The sequence below is a fragment of the Mesoplodon mirus genome, assembly GCF_964341445.2.
Source record: "Mesoplodon mirus genome assembly, chromosome: 2".
Lineage (NCBI taxonomy): Eukaryota > Metazoa > Chordata > Mammalia > Artiodactyla > Ziphiidae > Mesoplodon > Mesoplodon mirus.
Genome location: NC_138977.1, coordinates 208,266,676 through 208,284,763, shown reverse-complemented (window position 1 = coordinate 208,284,763; position 18,088 = coordinate 208,266,676). Strand labels below are relative to the sequence as shown.

Genomic DNA, 18,088 nt, shown 5'->3' with positions numbered 1-18,088 from the left:
TGCCCACGCTCCCCCTGAATCACTAATGACTGAGAGGATTACAAAAGGAAATGTCGTTTTATAGACTGGGACCCGTGTCACCCTCTTCATTATTCAGAATTTGGACCTATATAGACCCTTAGGAATGAAAAGACTTTAGAATCTTGTAGCCAAAGTGCTCACTGTCAAGAAGCCCAGGGCCACACTTTTGTTTCCCCTGAGATTAGATTCTACCTCCACATTTGGACACAGAGTGAGAAAAAAAAAGAATGAAAATCGTTAATAATTGAAAAATGAGGAGATGTGTCCCACTTTTCTGAGATTTCCCTGAGATGAAGGAGAGATGAGTTGAAGGCCAGTGGCCAGGCCACATGTCCCAGTGGAACTCAGAGCTCCCTGAATGTCCACTAGTTCTCCCAGAGCCACCCGAAATTCATAGTTTAAGAAGAATAGGAAGCTTGCTCTGCAAACTCCTCCTTCAGGAAAGATTCTCATTAGTCCGCTGCTACCAACCAGGTTGCTACTCACAAGCAAAGTAATTAGGAGAGGCCACTCCAGGGAGAATATGCACATTCCTTCTTAGGGGATGAAGGGAGGGGAACCGCATTGCCTCCCCCCCCCCCCACCTTCCATCCTGCTTCCTCTGGGGTGCATGCTTTAAGTTAGCAAAGGATGAAAACACTATGTTGTTTCCTTAGGAAAATAAATGGAGGATTCCCGTGCCACTACTTGGGAAGGATAGAGTAAATTTTGGTTTGTTGCATCTAGTAATCAATTTAGAGACATTTTTAAAGGTATACTCTGTAGAATCAGGTTTCTAGGAAGGTGTTTTAGGCGTTCCTTAAATGTTTGGAGTTTCATTTCTAAATAAATTTTTATGTTAAAAAAAACCCACCTGCTGTCACATTCTAAGGTGTAACCTGTCTCAATACTTGGCATAATGGAGAGTTCCGATACGTTAGCTTAGCCTGCTGCCTGCTGTGTTCATTCATTCTAATCCAGACCCGGATATAAGGCTTGCTCTGCCATTTTGATACTCATTTTTACTGTTTTTTCCTATTTTACACTAAAATGACTGTTGGTTATCCATGTACAGTCTCCCCTCTGTATCCATAGATTCTGCATCCCTGAATTCAATCATCCACTGATCAAAAATATTTGGAAAAAAATCTAGAATTTTCCAAAAACAAATCTTGAATTTGCCACGCGGTGATGACTATTTACATAGCACTTACATTGTGTTAGGTACTGTAAGTAATTTAGAGATGATTTAAAGTATATGAGAGGATGTTCATAGTTTATATACAGGTACTATGCCATTTTGTATAAGGGACTGGAGCATCCGTGGGTTTTGGTGTCCACAGGGGGTCCTGGAACCAATCCCCCGTGGATACCAAGGACAGCTGTACTAATGTCTCTGTCTCTATGCTTTTGCTGTGTAACTGAGAGCAGAAAGAAGTTGGGGTTAGCAGAGGGTAGGAGTGAATTGGCATCTTCCTTTCCCAGGGTCCATTGTGATTTTTTCCCCCCAACTTTGTTGAGGAATACTTGGCAAATCCAACTGAATGCATTTAGAGTGCACAGCGAGATGCTTTAATATAAATATACATTGTGTAATGATTGCTAAGGTCAAGATCTCTCTCTCTCTCTTTTGTGGTGAGAATGCTTAAGATCTACTCTCAGAAAGTTTTGAATATATAATATTGTACTATTAACTATAGTCACCATGCCATACAATAGATCCTCAGAACTTATAACTGAAGGTTTGTGCCCTTGGACCTACATCTCATTTCCCCCCCTTCTTGCAGCCCCTAACCACCACCATTCTCTTCTGTTTCTATGAGATCATTTTTTGTTTGTTTTAGATTCTGCTTATAAATGATACATTATTTATATTTCTTTACCTGGCTTATTTCGCCAACAAAATGCCCTCCAGTTTCATCTGTGTTGGCACAAATGGCAGGATTTCCTTTTTTATGGCTGAATAATATTCCACTGTGTGGACTACTATACTACCGTTTCCTTTTTTAAAAATTTATTTTATTGAAGGATAGTTGATTTACAATGTTTTAATTTCTACTGTACAGCAAAGTGATTCAGTTATATATATACACACACACACACACACACAGACACACACATACTGTATTTCTTTTTGATACTCTTTTCCCTTATCGTTTATCACAAGATATTGAATGTAGTTCCCTGTGCTAAGCAGTAGGACCTTATTTATCCATTCTATATATAATAGTTTTCATCTACTCCTCCTAAACTCCCAATCCATCTCTCCCCACCCCTGCCTCCCCCTTGGCAGCCACAAGTTTGTTCTCTATGTCTGTAAGACTGTTTCTGTTTCATAGATAAGTTCATTTGTGTCATATGCTAGATTCCGGTTATAAGTGGTATTTGTCTTTCTGAATTACTTCACTTAGTATGATAATCTCTAGGCCATCCATGTTGCTGCAAATGGCATTAGGAACACTACATTTTCTTTATGTGATGGTTTCTTAATACCTATATACAGAGGGGCAGGTGAGAGGCTGGAATTGATGGAATTATGCAGTGGGAGCTTTGGGAGACTCTGGAAAAAGAGGTAATAGTTTGTTGAGCTCATTGCTGGGGAGGAAGCCACAAGGGAAGCTTCATTCCCTTGAAGACCCTCATTTTTCCCTGCACAGAGCCTGGCACAGTTTCTGGTGCCTTCTCATCCTCTAAGGAATGAGTGATTTGAAAACAGCAGCTTGGTGGATAGGCGTCAACATCCTCTTTATAAGTATGGAGAAAATGAAGTTCCTCCTCGGCACCCACCCTGCCCAGAAGCTTTATGAGCAGTGGATATGGCAGGAAGGAGCCCCAGCAAAAGAACAGGACTGATGACTTGCGGTGACAGCAGCTCCTAGACTGGTTGGGGGATCCTTAGACATGTCACTGTGGAAAGTCCCAGAAATCAGTGGGCACTGAGGTACTGACACAATGTAGGTAGAGGTTATCTAGTCATAGATATTTAGATTATAGCTATTTAAAGAAAGTATCCTAAGATGTAATGAGGAACCTAAAAAAGGTGTTACCATATGGTCACCACTTATTGTTTTGAATCAAGGATATTTTGGTATTGTATCGTGAGAACAAGATATAGGAAAAAAAACAAGATGTTCACAGATATTCCATTTTGTGCAAATGTATTTATCAGAACAGCCTCGTTCTCATTGATTGGATTTACAATTAAATGCTGTACACTTGGACTCGGAATTAAATCTATACGTGAAAATTGTTTACCAAATGAATAAAAATAAATGACGATTTATATATTTTTTAAGTACTTATAACATTTCACTTGATCAATAAGTTCCAGTGATTTTTTGTTTGTTTGTTTGAAAAATACACAAAAATGGTAGACAGTGGAACCAGCCAAGGCAGACAATTGTGTTTACCTCTTTTTCTCATCTAATGGTGGTCGTTTTGGCTGTGGTCCTTTAACAGATGCTAATTCTGTAAAACAGTATTGCTAATTAACCAGAGCAGAAAAACAAACAAACAACAGCAAATCCGATCTAATATAATGACGTGTCACCATCCAGAAGTAAGGTGGTAAATAATGCATATAGACAGGAAAGGGAAAAAAAGAGGGGGAAAGAGATTCAAATAATCGATTGAAAACATAACTAAAGGTCAGCAGTTCTCCCTTCTTTCTTGCTCTCTTTCTGAAAACAGAAAGATTAGATTGATTCAAGCAGATATGCTTTGAAATGCCATAAATGACACCTCATCTGGTGCAGTATTGACAAACTGCCTGAGCGTATCACTGGCATTTTCATTTTACTAGCCCAGCAAGAAGAGTCAGGGAGTGGATTTTTACCTCCCTGCCCGCCTGCCTGTGAATTGCTTAAACACCTTCTGTGTGTGTGTGTGAGGGGTTCCACACCGTTACATGCTGGGTTAACAAGTTTCCTTCTCTGGGGCTCCAGTGAATTCCCTCGTCAGATGGATGGGAGAGGCAGTTTGTGACCAGCTGAACTTCATTATTTAGTTTACCGCCGTCTTGTACCAGGAGAGCAACTACCTAGAAATGCTTTATGCCCACACACCCATTTTCTTGGTGGGGGATTTATAGGCCTATTCTGCAAAATCATATCGAGGTGGAGCAGCGACATCATTCTGTGTCTTCAAACAGCCACCCCGCTGCCGCTGATCAGCATTCCTGGGATGGCGATGATTGAAATTTAGCACTTCAAGCGACTTAATTGACACACGGATCTGTTAAGCATATGCCCTCACCGCAGGCCTGCCATCTGACGTGCCCATAGGGTGCCCAGAGCCTCACACATGCTTACGTTTTGCTAAAGAAGTAAGGTTTTTTTGTTTTTGTTTTGTGTTACGTGAGCTCTCATTGTTGTGGCCTCTCCCGTTGTGGAGCGCAGGCTCCAGACGTGCAGGCTCAGCGGCCATGGCTCATGGGCCCAGCCGCTCCGCGGCATGTGGGATCTTCCCAGACCGGGGCACGAACCCATGTCCCCTGCATCGGCAGGCGGACTCTCAACCACTGTGCCACCAGGGAAGCCCACAGCCACCCTTTTTGAGAGAGAGCATGTTGAGGTTCAGAGAAGCTAAGTTACCTGCCCCGTCTGGTACAGCGAGGAGGGCTGGGACCTGTGTCATTGACCTTCCTCTCTCCCAGCCACCTGCTCAGTGGCTGCCTTGCAGGACACGTATCTGACAGCTCTGTTAGCTTTCCTGAAAGTGTTAAGCCCACCAGGATAAGAAATGCCTGGATGGGCAGGTAAGTCTTGCTACTGGCTGAAAGGGAGAAGGTTAGGGAGGGCATCAGGCTTGAGCTGTTTAAGGGGAGGCACAGGCAAACCCTTCCCCAATCTGTGTCAGCGGATGCTGCAACAACTCATTCAATTATGTGAAGTGCCCATTAAAGGAATTCTAAGCCCTCCCTTGGGCCGTTTCAGTTCTATGAGATTGTCATTGTTTGAAACTAACCGGGATGTCTTCTTTTGCCTTCAGGTGATTCTCATTTTGACAAAGCTCTACGACTATAACCTGGGGAGCATCACGGAGAGCTCGCTGTGGAGGTAGGGAAGCTGAGCTAATAATTACTGTGTTACTTAAACGTGATGTCCTCGGCTGGCTGCTCACCCCCACCCCCGTTTCCTGGTGGGAAGGTTTCTGGTTCCTCCTCTTTCTTCCTCTGTTTGCTCTTCGTTTCCCTTAGCCATGGGATGGGGTTTATTTCCAGGAAGGCTGGACCCTTCCTTTTTATAGACCTCTTCTTTTGGTCACAGATCCTTTTGCTAAACGGCTTATTAGGTTGTCTTTATGCGTTTTGGTTCTCATAGTTCTCACTGATCTGTGAGCTTATTGGGGCAGAAACGAAAGAATAAGGATATCTTTGCAGAGGGGATCAGTGTAACCTCTAGGTTTACAGAACCCAGGCAGGCTACCAGGGCAACATTCTTTCACAGCTTCCCTTCCGTGGTTCTGCAGCACAGAGGGGCACACACACACTTACACGGTTGCCTTAATTTCTGGGATTCACACTACTGTGTCACACATATAGAGTGGGCAATTAGTACTTTTTCAAATGAATGAACAAATTCTTCAAGGGCAGACTAACTTATTGGATTTAGAACGAAAGAAGGTCCTCAAATGCCCAGGCAGTTATTCTCTTCTCCTTTTTCCTTGGAAACTATACAACATACAACTATACAACATAGAACTATACAACTATAACATACAACTATACAACATACAACTATACAACTATAACAACATTCTGTTGTTTTGTTTTGTTTCTTAAAAAAATATTGATTTATCTCACTCCTGATTGGCTCTTCTCCACCAGCCTGTGTCATGGGCCCATGCCCGAACCAATCCCTGAAGTCCAGGAGAGCACGTCCTCTAATTGGTCAGGCCTGGATCACATGATGATCCCTGACCTGGGAGAGGATGGAGACAAAGTCTGGAGATGGTATTCACACACGTACACGCATGCACACACAGACTAAGTGAGAGTCGTTATACAGAAAGGTGGGGAGTGGTCTGTGGGCAGACCAAAGCTAGTGAGTGTTGACCACATAAGATCAGTGGGGGGCTTCCATTACCTGTCAGTTCACGTGACCAGGAGAGGCTGCCTCTTGGCTTTCAGTGTCAGTGCTGAGGTCTAGGGAGAAAGACTGCAATCACCCTGTTTGTGTCAGGTGTCCCCCCCCACCGCCAGTGCAGTCAACAGTGGCTTGGGAGGGAAAGTTGATTTACGTGGAAGCAATTTGGTTTCAGGGCCTGCTTCTTATTGGGGATTGCAGTGGTCATACAAGAGGAGGCTCATAGATTGTATAGACACCCCAAAGCAATCTACCAGGCCTCACAAGAAGATTGTTTATTAAATTTTATTTTCGCCTGATGTCTGTTTTCTATTAGGCTTGACATTGTGTACAAGAAGCCCCACATAAATTGTCCTGTGCTTTAGGAGAACCCTAGTAGATCAAAGAAAAGGCTAGATTCTGTTCTTTTGTTTGTTGTCAGGCATTTCAATAATTGAGCTCTTTCCCCAGGTAGGAGGTCAGTTATGCAGAGTTTCTGTCCCAAGGAAATTTATGTAACTGATTTCAAGTGTGGGAAGTTTGGTAGGAGCCTCAAAAAGTACAGTTCTTTAATACATTAAGGGCCTGACTCCTGCTGTATTGTTTAAATTCAGCACCTATTCATCAGCATCTCTGAGTAAGCTTATGCTTCCTTGGAAAATTTCTCTAATGTATGTGCATAAATGAAAGTAAAAGCCAGCTTTTACTGGGTAGTGCATCTGCCATGTAAAGTGTCGTCGGCATATTAGAAAATTAAAAGATGTGCAGTTCTGTCTCAGTGGGACAGAGGCCGAGCAGCCGTAACTCCCAGCCTGAGTAGTCCTGGGAAGCGCATATTGGAGGGACGTGAGGAACAGCTTGTCCTGGATTGCTTAAGCTCACGCTCAGCATGCTTCTTTCTCTCTGACGGGGCACTATTACTGATGCCTCAGTCCAGGAAGAGTATTCTTTTCTTACCTTAAGGGAGGGGCTTAGTGAAATAAAAATGGCATCACGTTCCAGTATACCAGACCTCCCTTCTGAGGGAGCAAACTCCATGGGCTTAAGCCTGGGAAAGTGTGGCAAGAATGACCTGCAGACTTTTCCATCTTAGAATCAATTTCACTGGGAGATATATACATACGTATACATATACACACACACACACGTTTATATACACGTAATATACACATATGTACAAGTAATGTGTGTGTGTATATACCCATTTATACTTGCTTTTCTAACACACCCACAATAGTCATTTGCCATTTATGTCATGTTCTGCATGTCATATGTGGCAAATGATTCCTGGGGGTGTTCTATGTTATTACAACTGCCCGTTTTAATACTTTGATGGAAAAGTACATGCCTGAAAAGACAATTTAGAAAAGAGGAAAGGAGAAAAGGGAATATTTAGAATGCTTCACAATTGCTTTTCAGGGCTGCATTTTTTGAGTGGCTCATGGTGCCCATATTTGGTCTTTAGGGGACATTTTGGGGGTGTTAACGTAGAGGTGGAGGGGGACAGGCCTGGATGGGTCAAGGATGGGACCAGGAAGAGAGGTCCTCGTGATTCCACGTCATCTTGAAGGAGACTAGACTGCTTAAGTGTTGACTCATTTTCTCCTGTACCAGCTTGTACAATCTTCTCAGAAGACCTGCCTATGCCAGCCGTTGGGGGCTTCTTAGGGGCACAGGCCAGGTTTTAGAGATACTCAGGGCACTCACAGCACTGAATGCAGGACTTAGCACATAGATAATGCTCAGTAAGTATCTGGTTTTGAATAGACCAGTGAATACTACAGTTTTGTCTCTACTGCACGGTCACTAACATATAACTCTCTTTCTCACTCATTTATTCAACAAAGATGAATTGATTAACTCCTCTAGGCCTTATATTGTTCTTATCTAGGGAAGGCAAGTTGGGTGGGTACATAGATCCATAGCACGTAGGTTCTGCCTTCCAGGACTTCATTGTTTAGAGAGACAAAGATCTTTGGACAGTTAAAATGAGAGAGAACTGTACCTACCTGTAACCTGCCTTATGTAATTGTATCGAATAAGATATTTACGCAGCACCCAGAGCTGCCAGATCCCAGGAGTGTTGCTTCTTTACTTTGCTCATGTGTATATTTTCTCTTCTCAACTAGACCTGATGTCCTTAAGTCTAGCTACTGGTTTCATGGTAACGGCAGTGATGCTGTTGCTCATGAAAGTAATGACAACAGTAACAAAAATTAACTTTGATGGAGCGCTCACGATGTGTCAGGCACGATGCTCAGTGCTTGACTTGCATTATTGCATCCTCCCAATACATTTTTACAGTGTGCCAAGGTCACACAATTTGTCAGTAATAGCCCACACACACTTACAGCCATGTTAGTTATAAACTTCAGTCATTTCACTGCTTATTGATCATCCAGAACCCCATCTGTCTTCTGGGGGATCTTGCTGTACATAAGTAAACAACATTTTTATCATATATATATATGTATACATGTATGTATGTGTATATATATGATTGTTATATACATATATGTGTATTAAAAATAGGGTTTTCAAAGTGCTATGACATTCTGAGCAGCATTTGCCCTATTCCAGAAAAATACTGGGCAACAGGGAAGTGGCTTCTTGTCCAACAAATAGATACATGCGCTTTTTGATTGAGCTCATATTCTTGACAATTTTTACCAGCTGAGTAGTCCAAAGGGGGCAAGTGGCAAACGTCTCCGGGGTCTTAGAATAGGAGAGAGGCCAAGAAGCAGCTGACCTTGCCGTGATGTTGTAGGGCTTTCAGCCTCACTGAATCCGCAAACCCTGGCTGACAGAGCGAGATGCCGCTGTACCAAATGAATGAGCTTGGGCTCCCAGTTGGTTTGTCATTGATTACACCTTAATCCTGGAGCAAGTTGTTGATTTTGTTTTCGTTTTGTGTTGTCGTTCACTCAGGGAGTCAAACTGAGAGGAAAGGGGGATGATCTGACACAGAACAATTAACCACACCTCAACACGTCCTCTACTTTCCAGTGGATTAAGCTGTGAGATTTGGTAGAGCTGGTGATTTTACCATACTGAAGCAAGATAAGCTTAAAGGTTGAGATAAATAAAGTATCAAAATCTAGATACAGTATCTCTGAGAAGAAATTATAATCTTTTTTCCCTCTGTGCCAGGGTAACCAGCATTCTGCCCAGAGAGGCTTAGCTGGTGAGGAAGCCCTAGGCAATTCTGGAAGGACTAAAGGTGTACTCTCTCTCTCTTTTTTTTTTTTTTATAAGGATTTTATTAGTTTCTGCTTTATAACAAAGTGAATCAGTTACACATATACATCTGTTCCCATATCCCTTTCCTCTTGCGTCTCCCTCCCTCCCACCCTCCCTATCCAACCCCTCCAGGCGGTCACAAAGCACCCAGCTGATCTCCCTGTGCTATGCGGCTGCTTCCCACTAGCTATCTACCTTACATTTGGTAGTGTATATATGTCCATGCCTCTCTCTCGCTTTGTCACAGCTTACCCTTCCTCCTCCCCATATCCTCAAGTCCATTCTCAAGTAGATCTGTGTCTTTATTCCTGTTTTACCCCTAGGATCTTCATGACTTTTTTTTTTCTTAAATTCCATATATATATGTTAGCATATGGTATTTGTCTCTCTCTATTTGACTTACTTCACTCTGTATGACAGACTCTAGGTCTATCCACCTCATTACAAATAGCTCAGTTTCATTTCTTTTTATGGCTGAGTAGTATTCCATTGTATATATGTGCCACATCTTCTTTATCCATTCATCCGATGATGGACACTTAGGTTGTTTCCATCTCCGGGCTATTGTGAATAGAGCTGCAGTGAACATTTTGGTACATGTTTCTTTTTGAATTATGGTTTTCTCAGGGTATATGCCTAGTAGTGGGATTGCTGGGTCATATGGTAGTTCTATTTGTAGTTTTTTAAGGAACCTCCATACTGTTCTCCATAGTGGCTGTACCAATTCACATTCCCACCAGCAGTGCAAGAGTGTTCCCTTTTCTCCACACCCTCTCCAGCATTTATTGTTTCTAGATTTCTTGATGATGGCCATTCTGACTGGTGTGAGATGATATCTCATTGTAGTTTTGATTTGCATCTCTCTAATGAGTAAAGATGTTGAGCATCCTTTCATGTGTTTGTTGGCAGTCTGTATATCTTCTGTGGAGAAATGTCTGTTTAGGTCTTCTGCACATTTTTGGATTGGGTTGTTTGTTTTTTTTGCTATTGAGCTGCATGAGCTGCTTATAAATTTTGGAGATTAATCCTTTGTCCGTTGCTTCATTTGCAAATATTTTCTCCCATTCTGAGGGTTGTCTTTTGGTCTTGTTTATGGTTTCCTTAGCTGTGCAAAAGCTTTGAAGTTTCATTAGGTCCCATTTGTTTATTTTTGTTTTTATTTCCATTTCTCTAGGAGGTGGGTCCAAAAGGATCTTGCTGTGATTTATGTCATAGTGTTCTGCCTATGTTTTCCTCTAAGAGTTTGATAGATTCTGGCCTTACATTTAGGTCTTTAATCCATTTTAAGCTTATTTTTGTGTATGGTGTTAGGGAGTGATCTAATCTCATACAGGGACATGTAAAGGTATACTCTCTTAAAGGGACACACAACCTGCAGTGTGTCTGTTGTAGAGCTTGCCTGGCCTGGCTGACTTCTCAAACTCCCTAGTGTCCTATTTTCTGATCCACATGAAATACAAGCTTCTGAACACATCTCCACAATCATGTACTTCTCAAGCTGCAATAGCTGCTTTTGTGGGATGAAGGAGCATATAGTTAAAGCAGAGAGAATGGGTTAGGCCATTTGATTCTGCGCTGGGAGCCAGCCCTGTTTCCTTGTCACGGGAGTCACTTTGCTTCTCCTTGGATGTGACACACAGCGATTATCAAGAGAAGCTTCCCAGTGGAGTCTTTGTGGAGAGAATGGCTGTAGAGTGCCTTGAAGCAGCATCTGTGTGGGGTTGGCTTCAGCCAGTACTTTCTGGAGAGCTCAAGGGGTTCAGGCTGACAGAAGCTGACGTGAAGATGGTGACTTTCTGCCAACCCTGTGGGTGGTTCCCATTAGCTGGAAACCTCTCCCTTTCTACTCCTCATCCAGGGGAAAAGCATAGAGTGTCTTGGATAGATTATTAGTCTTAGCTTTGAAGGATGTTGTGTTACACAATCCAGCTTTCAGTCAGCCACAAATACAAGAATAGAGAATGGGGGTAGTCACCCTAAAAAAGAAAAAGAATAAAGCTAGAGTATGAAATTTCCCTGAAGAGGGCTCTTTGTGTTACACAAATCCAGTGATGCTATTCATTCATCCCTGTGTTTACAAATGTTTAGTGCCTTCCCAGTCTCCCCCAGGAGAGAGCCAAGCTCCCCAGCAGGATCAGGGGGTGCTTTGGATTCTGGATTCCTTTGAGCTTTGTAACTCCCACTCCCATCCCCATATTTGTGTCATGCAGAGCTTCTTGTGGGTCCTTGACTTATAAATTCATTTGATTAAATCTTATTATTTTCAAAAAATCAAGAAAAAAAGTATGTTCATTATAATGAACCAAACAATGCAGAGGCAAACAAAAAATGTTAGTAGTCTTTTACTGCCCACACTGATCCAGCTTCCCTGAGGTCAGTGATGTTAAGAGTTTTGTGTGATTCTGTCCATATCGTTATGACCCAACTCAAAAATACCAACACATATATACGTCTGTGGACCACTTTTTTGTTTGTTTGAGAAAGTAGGAGTAACTGTTTGTAGGACTCTGGCAACCTGTTATTTTCACTTAACAATGAGTTATGGGTGTCTGTCCAGATGAATACACTAAGAAAAATGGGTCAGGTTTATAAGCATCAAATAGTATGGATGTTGTATACTGAATTTAACAACTGCATCCTTAATTAAGTTATGTAGTGCTTCTTTTGAGCCAGGAAGTGTTTTCAGTGCTTTTTATCCTCATAACAACCCTATAAAATAGGCGTTACTAGTATCCCAGGTTTACATATGAGAGAAGTGAGGCTTAGAAACATTAAGGCTTAAAAATTAATGTGCCCCGGGCTTCCCTGATGGCGCAGTGGTTGAGAGTCCACCTGCCGATGCAGGGTCACGGGTTTGTGCCCCGGTCCAGGAAGATCCCACATGCCACAGAGCGGTTGGGCCCGTGAGCCATGGCCGCTGAGCCTGCGCGTCCGGAGCCTGTGCTCCACAACTGGAGAGGCCACAGCAGTGAGAGGCCCATGTACCGCAAAAAAAAAAAAAAAGAAAAAAATTAATGTGCCCGATGTTCATGTAGTCAGTAAGTGTCAGAGATGGATCCTGAGTGTGTTCTGTTAACTCCAAGCTACATTACTTCTCCATGACCTTTTTATTGGATCATTATCTAATTTCTACAATATTTGATATTTAATATAGTGCTTCAATAAACATGTTTGTAAACATGTTGTTACATTTTTGGTAATTTTCTCTTTGTAAAGTACACTAGAGTCCTAAAGGGGATATTGCTGTATCAAAACCAAATGCATTTATAATGTTAATAGATACCTGAGATTACTTTCCAAGATGGTTAGGATAATTCATATACCCACAAGCAGTAACAGACCTTATATTTCCCAGTGATTTCACTAGCACTGGGTATTTTCTTTTTTTTTATTTTTTAACATCTTTACTGGAGTATAATTGCTTTACATTGTTGTGTTAGTTTCTGCTTTATAACAAGGTGAATCAGCTATACATATACATATATCCCCATATCTCCTCCCTCTTGCATCTCCCTCCCACCCTCCCTATCCCACCCCTCTGGGTGGTCACAAAACACCGAGCTGATCTCCCTGTGCTATGCGGCTGCTTCCCACTAGCTAGCTATTTTACGTTTGGTAGTGTATATATGTCCATGCCACTCTCTCATTTCATCTCAGCTTATCCTTCCCCCTTGCCATGTCCTCAAGTCCATTCTCTATGTCTGTGTCTTTATTCCTGTCCTGTCACTAGGTTCTTCAGAACTTTTTTTTTTTTTTTTAGGTTCCATATGTATGTGTTAGCATATGGTATTTATTTTTCTCTTTCTGACTTACTTCACTCTGTATGACAGTCTCTAGGTCCATCCACCTCACTACAAATAACTCAATTTCGTTTCTTTTTATGGCTGAGTAATATTGAAGTGTATATATGTGCCGCATCTTCTTTATCCATTCATCTGTCGATGGACACTTAGGTTGCTTCCATGTCCTGGCTATTGTAAATAGAGCTTCAATGAACATTGAGGTACATGACTCTTTTTGGTTTTCTCAAGGTATGTGCCCAGTAGTGGCATTGCTGGGTCATATGGTAGTTTTACTTTTAGTTTTTTAATGAACCTCGATACTATTCTCCATAGTGGCTGTATCAACTTACATTCCCACCAACAGTGCAGAGGGTTCTCTTTTCTCCACACCCTCTCCAGCGTTTACTGTTTGTAGATTTTTTGATGATGGCCATTCTGACTGGTGTGAGGTGATACCTCACTGTGGTTTTGATTTGCATTTCTCTAATGATTAGTGATGTTGAGTATCTTTTCATGTGTTTGTTGGCAATCTGTATATCTTCTTTGGAGAAATATCTATTTAGGTCTTCAGCCCGTTTTTGGATTGGGTTGTTTGTTTTTTTGAAATTGAGCTGCATGAGCTGCTTGTAAATTTTGGAGATTAATCCTTTGTCCGTTGCTTCATTTGCAAATATTTTCTCCCATTCTGACGGTTGTCTTTTTGTCTTGTTTATGTTTTCTTTGCTGTGCAAAAGCTTTAAAGTTTCATTAGGTCCCATTTGTTTATTTTTGTTTTTATTTCCATTTCTCTAGGAGGTGGGTCATAAAGGATCTTGCTGTGATTTATGTCATAGAGTGTTCTGCCTACGTTTTCCGCTAAGACCTTACATTTAGGTCTTTAATCCATTTTGAGTTTATTTTTGTGTATGGTGTTAGGGAGTGTTCTAATTTCATTCTTTTACATGTAGCTGTCCAGTTTTCCCAGCACCAGTTATTGAAGAGGCTGTCTTTTCTCCACTGTATATTCTTGCCTCCTTTATCAAAGATAAGGTGACCATATGTGTGTGGGTTTATCTTTGGGCTTTCTCTCCTGTTCCATTGATCTGTATTTCTGTTTTTGTGAGAGTACCATACTGTCTTGATAACTGTAGCTTTGTAGTATAGTCTGAAGCCAGGGAGCCTGTTTCCTCCAGCTCCATTTTTCTTTCTCACGATTGCTTTGGTTATTTGGGGTCTTTTGTGTTTCCATACAAATTGTGAAGTTTTTTGTTCTAGTTCTGTGAAAAATGCCAGTGGTAGTTTGATAGGGATTGCATTGAATCTGTAGATTGCTTTGGGTAGTAGAGTCATTTTCACAATGTTGATTCTTCCAATCTAAGAACATGGTATCTCTCTCCATCATTTGTATCATCTTTAATTTCTTTCATCAGTGTCTTATAATTTTCTGCATATAGGTCTTTTGTCTCCTTAAGTAGGTTTATTCCTAGATATTTTATTCTTTTTGTTGCAGTGGTAAATGGGAGTGTTTTCTTAATTTCACTTTCAGATTTTTCATCATTAGTATATCGGAATGCCAGAGATTTCTGTGCATTAATTTTGTATCCTGCTACTTTACCAAATTCATTGATTAGCTCTAGTAGTTTTCTGGTAGCATCCTTAGGATTCTGTATGTGTAGTATCGTTTCACCTGCAAAGAGTGACAAAGAAGCTTTACTTCTTCTTTTCTGATTTGGATTCCTTTTATTTCTTTTTCTTCTCTGATTGCTGTGGCTAAAACTTCCAAAACTATGTTGAATAATGGTGGTGAGAGTGGGCAACCTTATCTTATTCCTGATCTTAGTGGAAATGCTTTCAGTTTTTCACCATTGAGGACGATGTTGGCTGTAGGTTTGTCATATATGGCCTTTATTATGTTGAGGAAAGTTCTCTGTATGCCTAATTTCTGGAGGGTTTTTATCATAAATGTGTGTTGAATTTTGTCAAATCTTTTGCTGCATCTATTGAGATTATCATATGGTTTTTCTCCTTCAATTTGTTAATATGGTGTATCACGTTGATTGATTTGTGTATATTGAAGAATCCTTGCATTCCTGGGATAAACCGCACTTTATCGTAGTGTGTGATCCTTTTAATGTGCTGCTGGATTCTGTTTGCTAGTATTTTGTTGAGGATTTTTGCATCTATGTTCATCAGTGATATTGGCCTGTAGTTTTCTTTCTTTGTGACATCTTTGTCTGGTTTTGGTATCAGCATGATGGTGGCCTCATAGAATGAGTTTGGGAGTGTTCCTCCCTCTGCTATATTTTGGAAGAGTTTGAGAAGGATAGGTGTTAGCTCTTCTCTAAATGTTTGATAGAATTCACCTGTGAAGCCATCTGGTCCTGGGCTTTTGTCTGTTGGAATTTTTTTGTGTGTGTGTGGTACGCGGGCCTCTCACTGCTGTGGCCTCTCCCATTGTGGAGCACAGGCTCCGGACGCACAGGCTTAGCGGCCATGGCTCATGGGCCACCCGCTCCGCGGCATTTGTGATCCTCCCAGACTAGGACACGAACCTGCATCCCCTGCATTGGCAGGCGGACTCTCAACCACTGCACCACCCGGGAAGCCTTGTTGGAAGATTTTTAATCACAGTTTCAATTTCAGTGTTTGTGATTGGTCTGTTTATATTTTCTATTTCTTCCTGATTTAGTCTTGGAAGGTTGAGCTTTTCTAAGAATTTGACCATTTCTTCCAGGTTGTCCATTTTATTGCCATATAGTTACTTGTAATCTCTCGTGATCCTTTGTATTTCTGCAGTGTTAGTTGTTACTTCTCCTTTTCCACTTCTAATTCTGTTGATTTGAGTCTTCTCCTTTTTTCTTGATGAGTCTGGCTAGTGGTTTATCAATTTTGTTTATCTTCTCAAAGAACCAGCTCTTAGTTCTGTCCATCTTTGCTGTTGTTTCCTTCATTTCTTTTTCATTTATTTCTTATCTGATCTTTATGATTTCTTTCCTTCTGCTATCTTCAGGTTTTTTTTGTTCTTCTTTCTCTAATTGCTTTAGGTGTTAGGTTAGGTTGTTTAAGATTTTTCTTGTTTCTTGAGGTAGGATTGTATTGCTATAAACTTCCCTCTTAGAAGCTGCATCCCAAAGGTGTTGGGTCATCGTGTTTCCATTGTCATTTGTTTCTAGGTATTTTTTTATTTCCTTTTTGATTTCTTCAGTGATCTCTGGGTTATTTAGTAGTGTATTGTTTAACCTTCATGTGTTTGTATTTTTAACAATTTTTTTTGCTGTAATGGATATCTAGTCTCATAGCATTGTGGTCAGAAAAGATACTTGATATGATTTCAATTTTCTTAACTTTACCAAGGCTTGCTTTGTGACCCAAGATATGATCTATCCTGGAGAATGAACCATGAGAAAGAAAAACATAAAGTAAAATAAAATAAAGTTATTAAAATAAAAAATAATTATTAAAAATAAAATATTAAAAAGTAATAAGCAAAAGAAAGAAATAAGAGAGCAACCAAACCAAAAAACAAATCCACCAATGATAACAAGCACTGAAAGCTATACTAAAAAAAAAAAAAAAATGGACAGACGGAACCCTAGGACAAATGGTAAAAGCAAAGCTATACAGACAAAGTCACTCAAAGAAACATACACATACACTCTCACAAAAAGAGAAAAAGGAAAAAAAATGCATATATATATATATTAAAAAAAAGGAAGAGAGTGACCAAATCAATAAACAAATCTACCAATGATAATAAACTCTAAATATTAAACTAAGATCAAACATAAAACCAGAAACAAATTTGATGCAGAAAGCAAACTCCAACTCTACAATTGCTCCCAAAGTCCACTGCCTCAATTTTGGGATGATTCATTGTCTATTCAGGTATTCCACAGATGCAGGGTACATCAAGTTGATTGTGGAGATTTAATCTGCTGCTCCTGATGCTTCTGGGAGAAATTTCCCTTTCTCTTCTTTGTTCACACAGCTCCTGGGGTTCAGCTTTGGATTTGGCCCCGCCTCTGCATGTAGGTCTCCTGAGGGCGTCTGTTCTTCGCTCAGACGGGACGGGGTTAAAGTAGCAGCTGATTAGGGGTCTCTGGCTCACTCAGGCTCAGGGGGAGGGAGTGGTACGGAATACACGGCGAGCCTGCGGCGGCAGAGTCCAGAGTGACGTTGTAGCAGCCTGAGGTGCACCGTGTGTTCTCCCGGGGAAGTTGTCCCTGCATCATGGTACACTGGCAGTGGCGGGCTGCACAGGCTCCTGGCAGGGGAGGTGTGGTTAGTGACCTGTGCTTTCACACAAGCTTTTTGGTGGCTGCAGCAGCAGCCTTAGTGTTTCATGCCTGTCTCTGGGGTCCACGCTGATAGCTGCAGCTCACGCTCGTCTCTGGAGCTCATTTAGGCAGTGCTCTGAATCCCCTCTCCTCGCACACCCCGAAACAATGGTCTCTTGCCTCTTCGGCAGCTCCAGACTTTTTCCTGGATTCCCTCCTGGCTAGCTGTGGCTCACTAGCCCCCTTCAGGCTGTCTTCACGCAGCCAACCCCAGTCCTCTCTCTGGGCTCTGACCTCCGAAGCCCGAGCCTCAGCTCCCAGCCCCCACCTGCCCCGGCAAGCGAGCAGATCAGCAGCGATCCTCTGTGCGGGAATCTCTCTGCTTTGCCCTCTGCACCCCTGTTGCTGCGCTCTCCTCCATGGCTCGGAAGCTTACCCCCCGCCACCCCCTGTCTCCGCCAGTGAAGGGGCTTCCTTGTGTGGGGGAACTTTTCCTCCTTCACAGCTCCCTCCACGAGGTGCAGGTCCCATCCCTGTTCTTTTGTCTCTGTTTTTTTTTTTTTTTCTTTTGCCCTACCCAGGTACGTGGAGAGTTTCTTGCCTTTTGGGAGGTCTGAGGTCTTCTGCCAGCATTCAGTAGGTGTTCTGTAGGAGTTGTTCCACATTTAGATGTATTTCTGATGTATTTGTGGGGAGGAAGGTGATCTCCACGTCTTACTCCTCCGCCATCTTGAAGGTCTCTGGC

General features: G+C 41.7%; 1 protein-coding gene across 7 annotated transcripts in view; it reads left to right on the top strand.

The window, feature by feature from the left end:
* Positions 1-18,088, top strand: part of SORCS1 (sortilin related VPS10 domain containing receptor 1) — a 562,818-nt gene that overhangs the window by 185,091 nt on the left and 359,639 nt on the right. For all 7 annotated transcript variants that reach the window (XM_082611124.1, XM_082611122.1, XM_082611123.1 and 4 more), the window contains exon 2: positions 4,990-5,057. In XM_082611124.1, the coding sequence (XP_082467250.1) occupies positions 4,990-5,057 (68 nt within the window). The remainder of the gene's footprint in view (positions 1-4,989; positions 5,058-18,088) is intronic.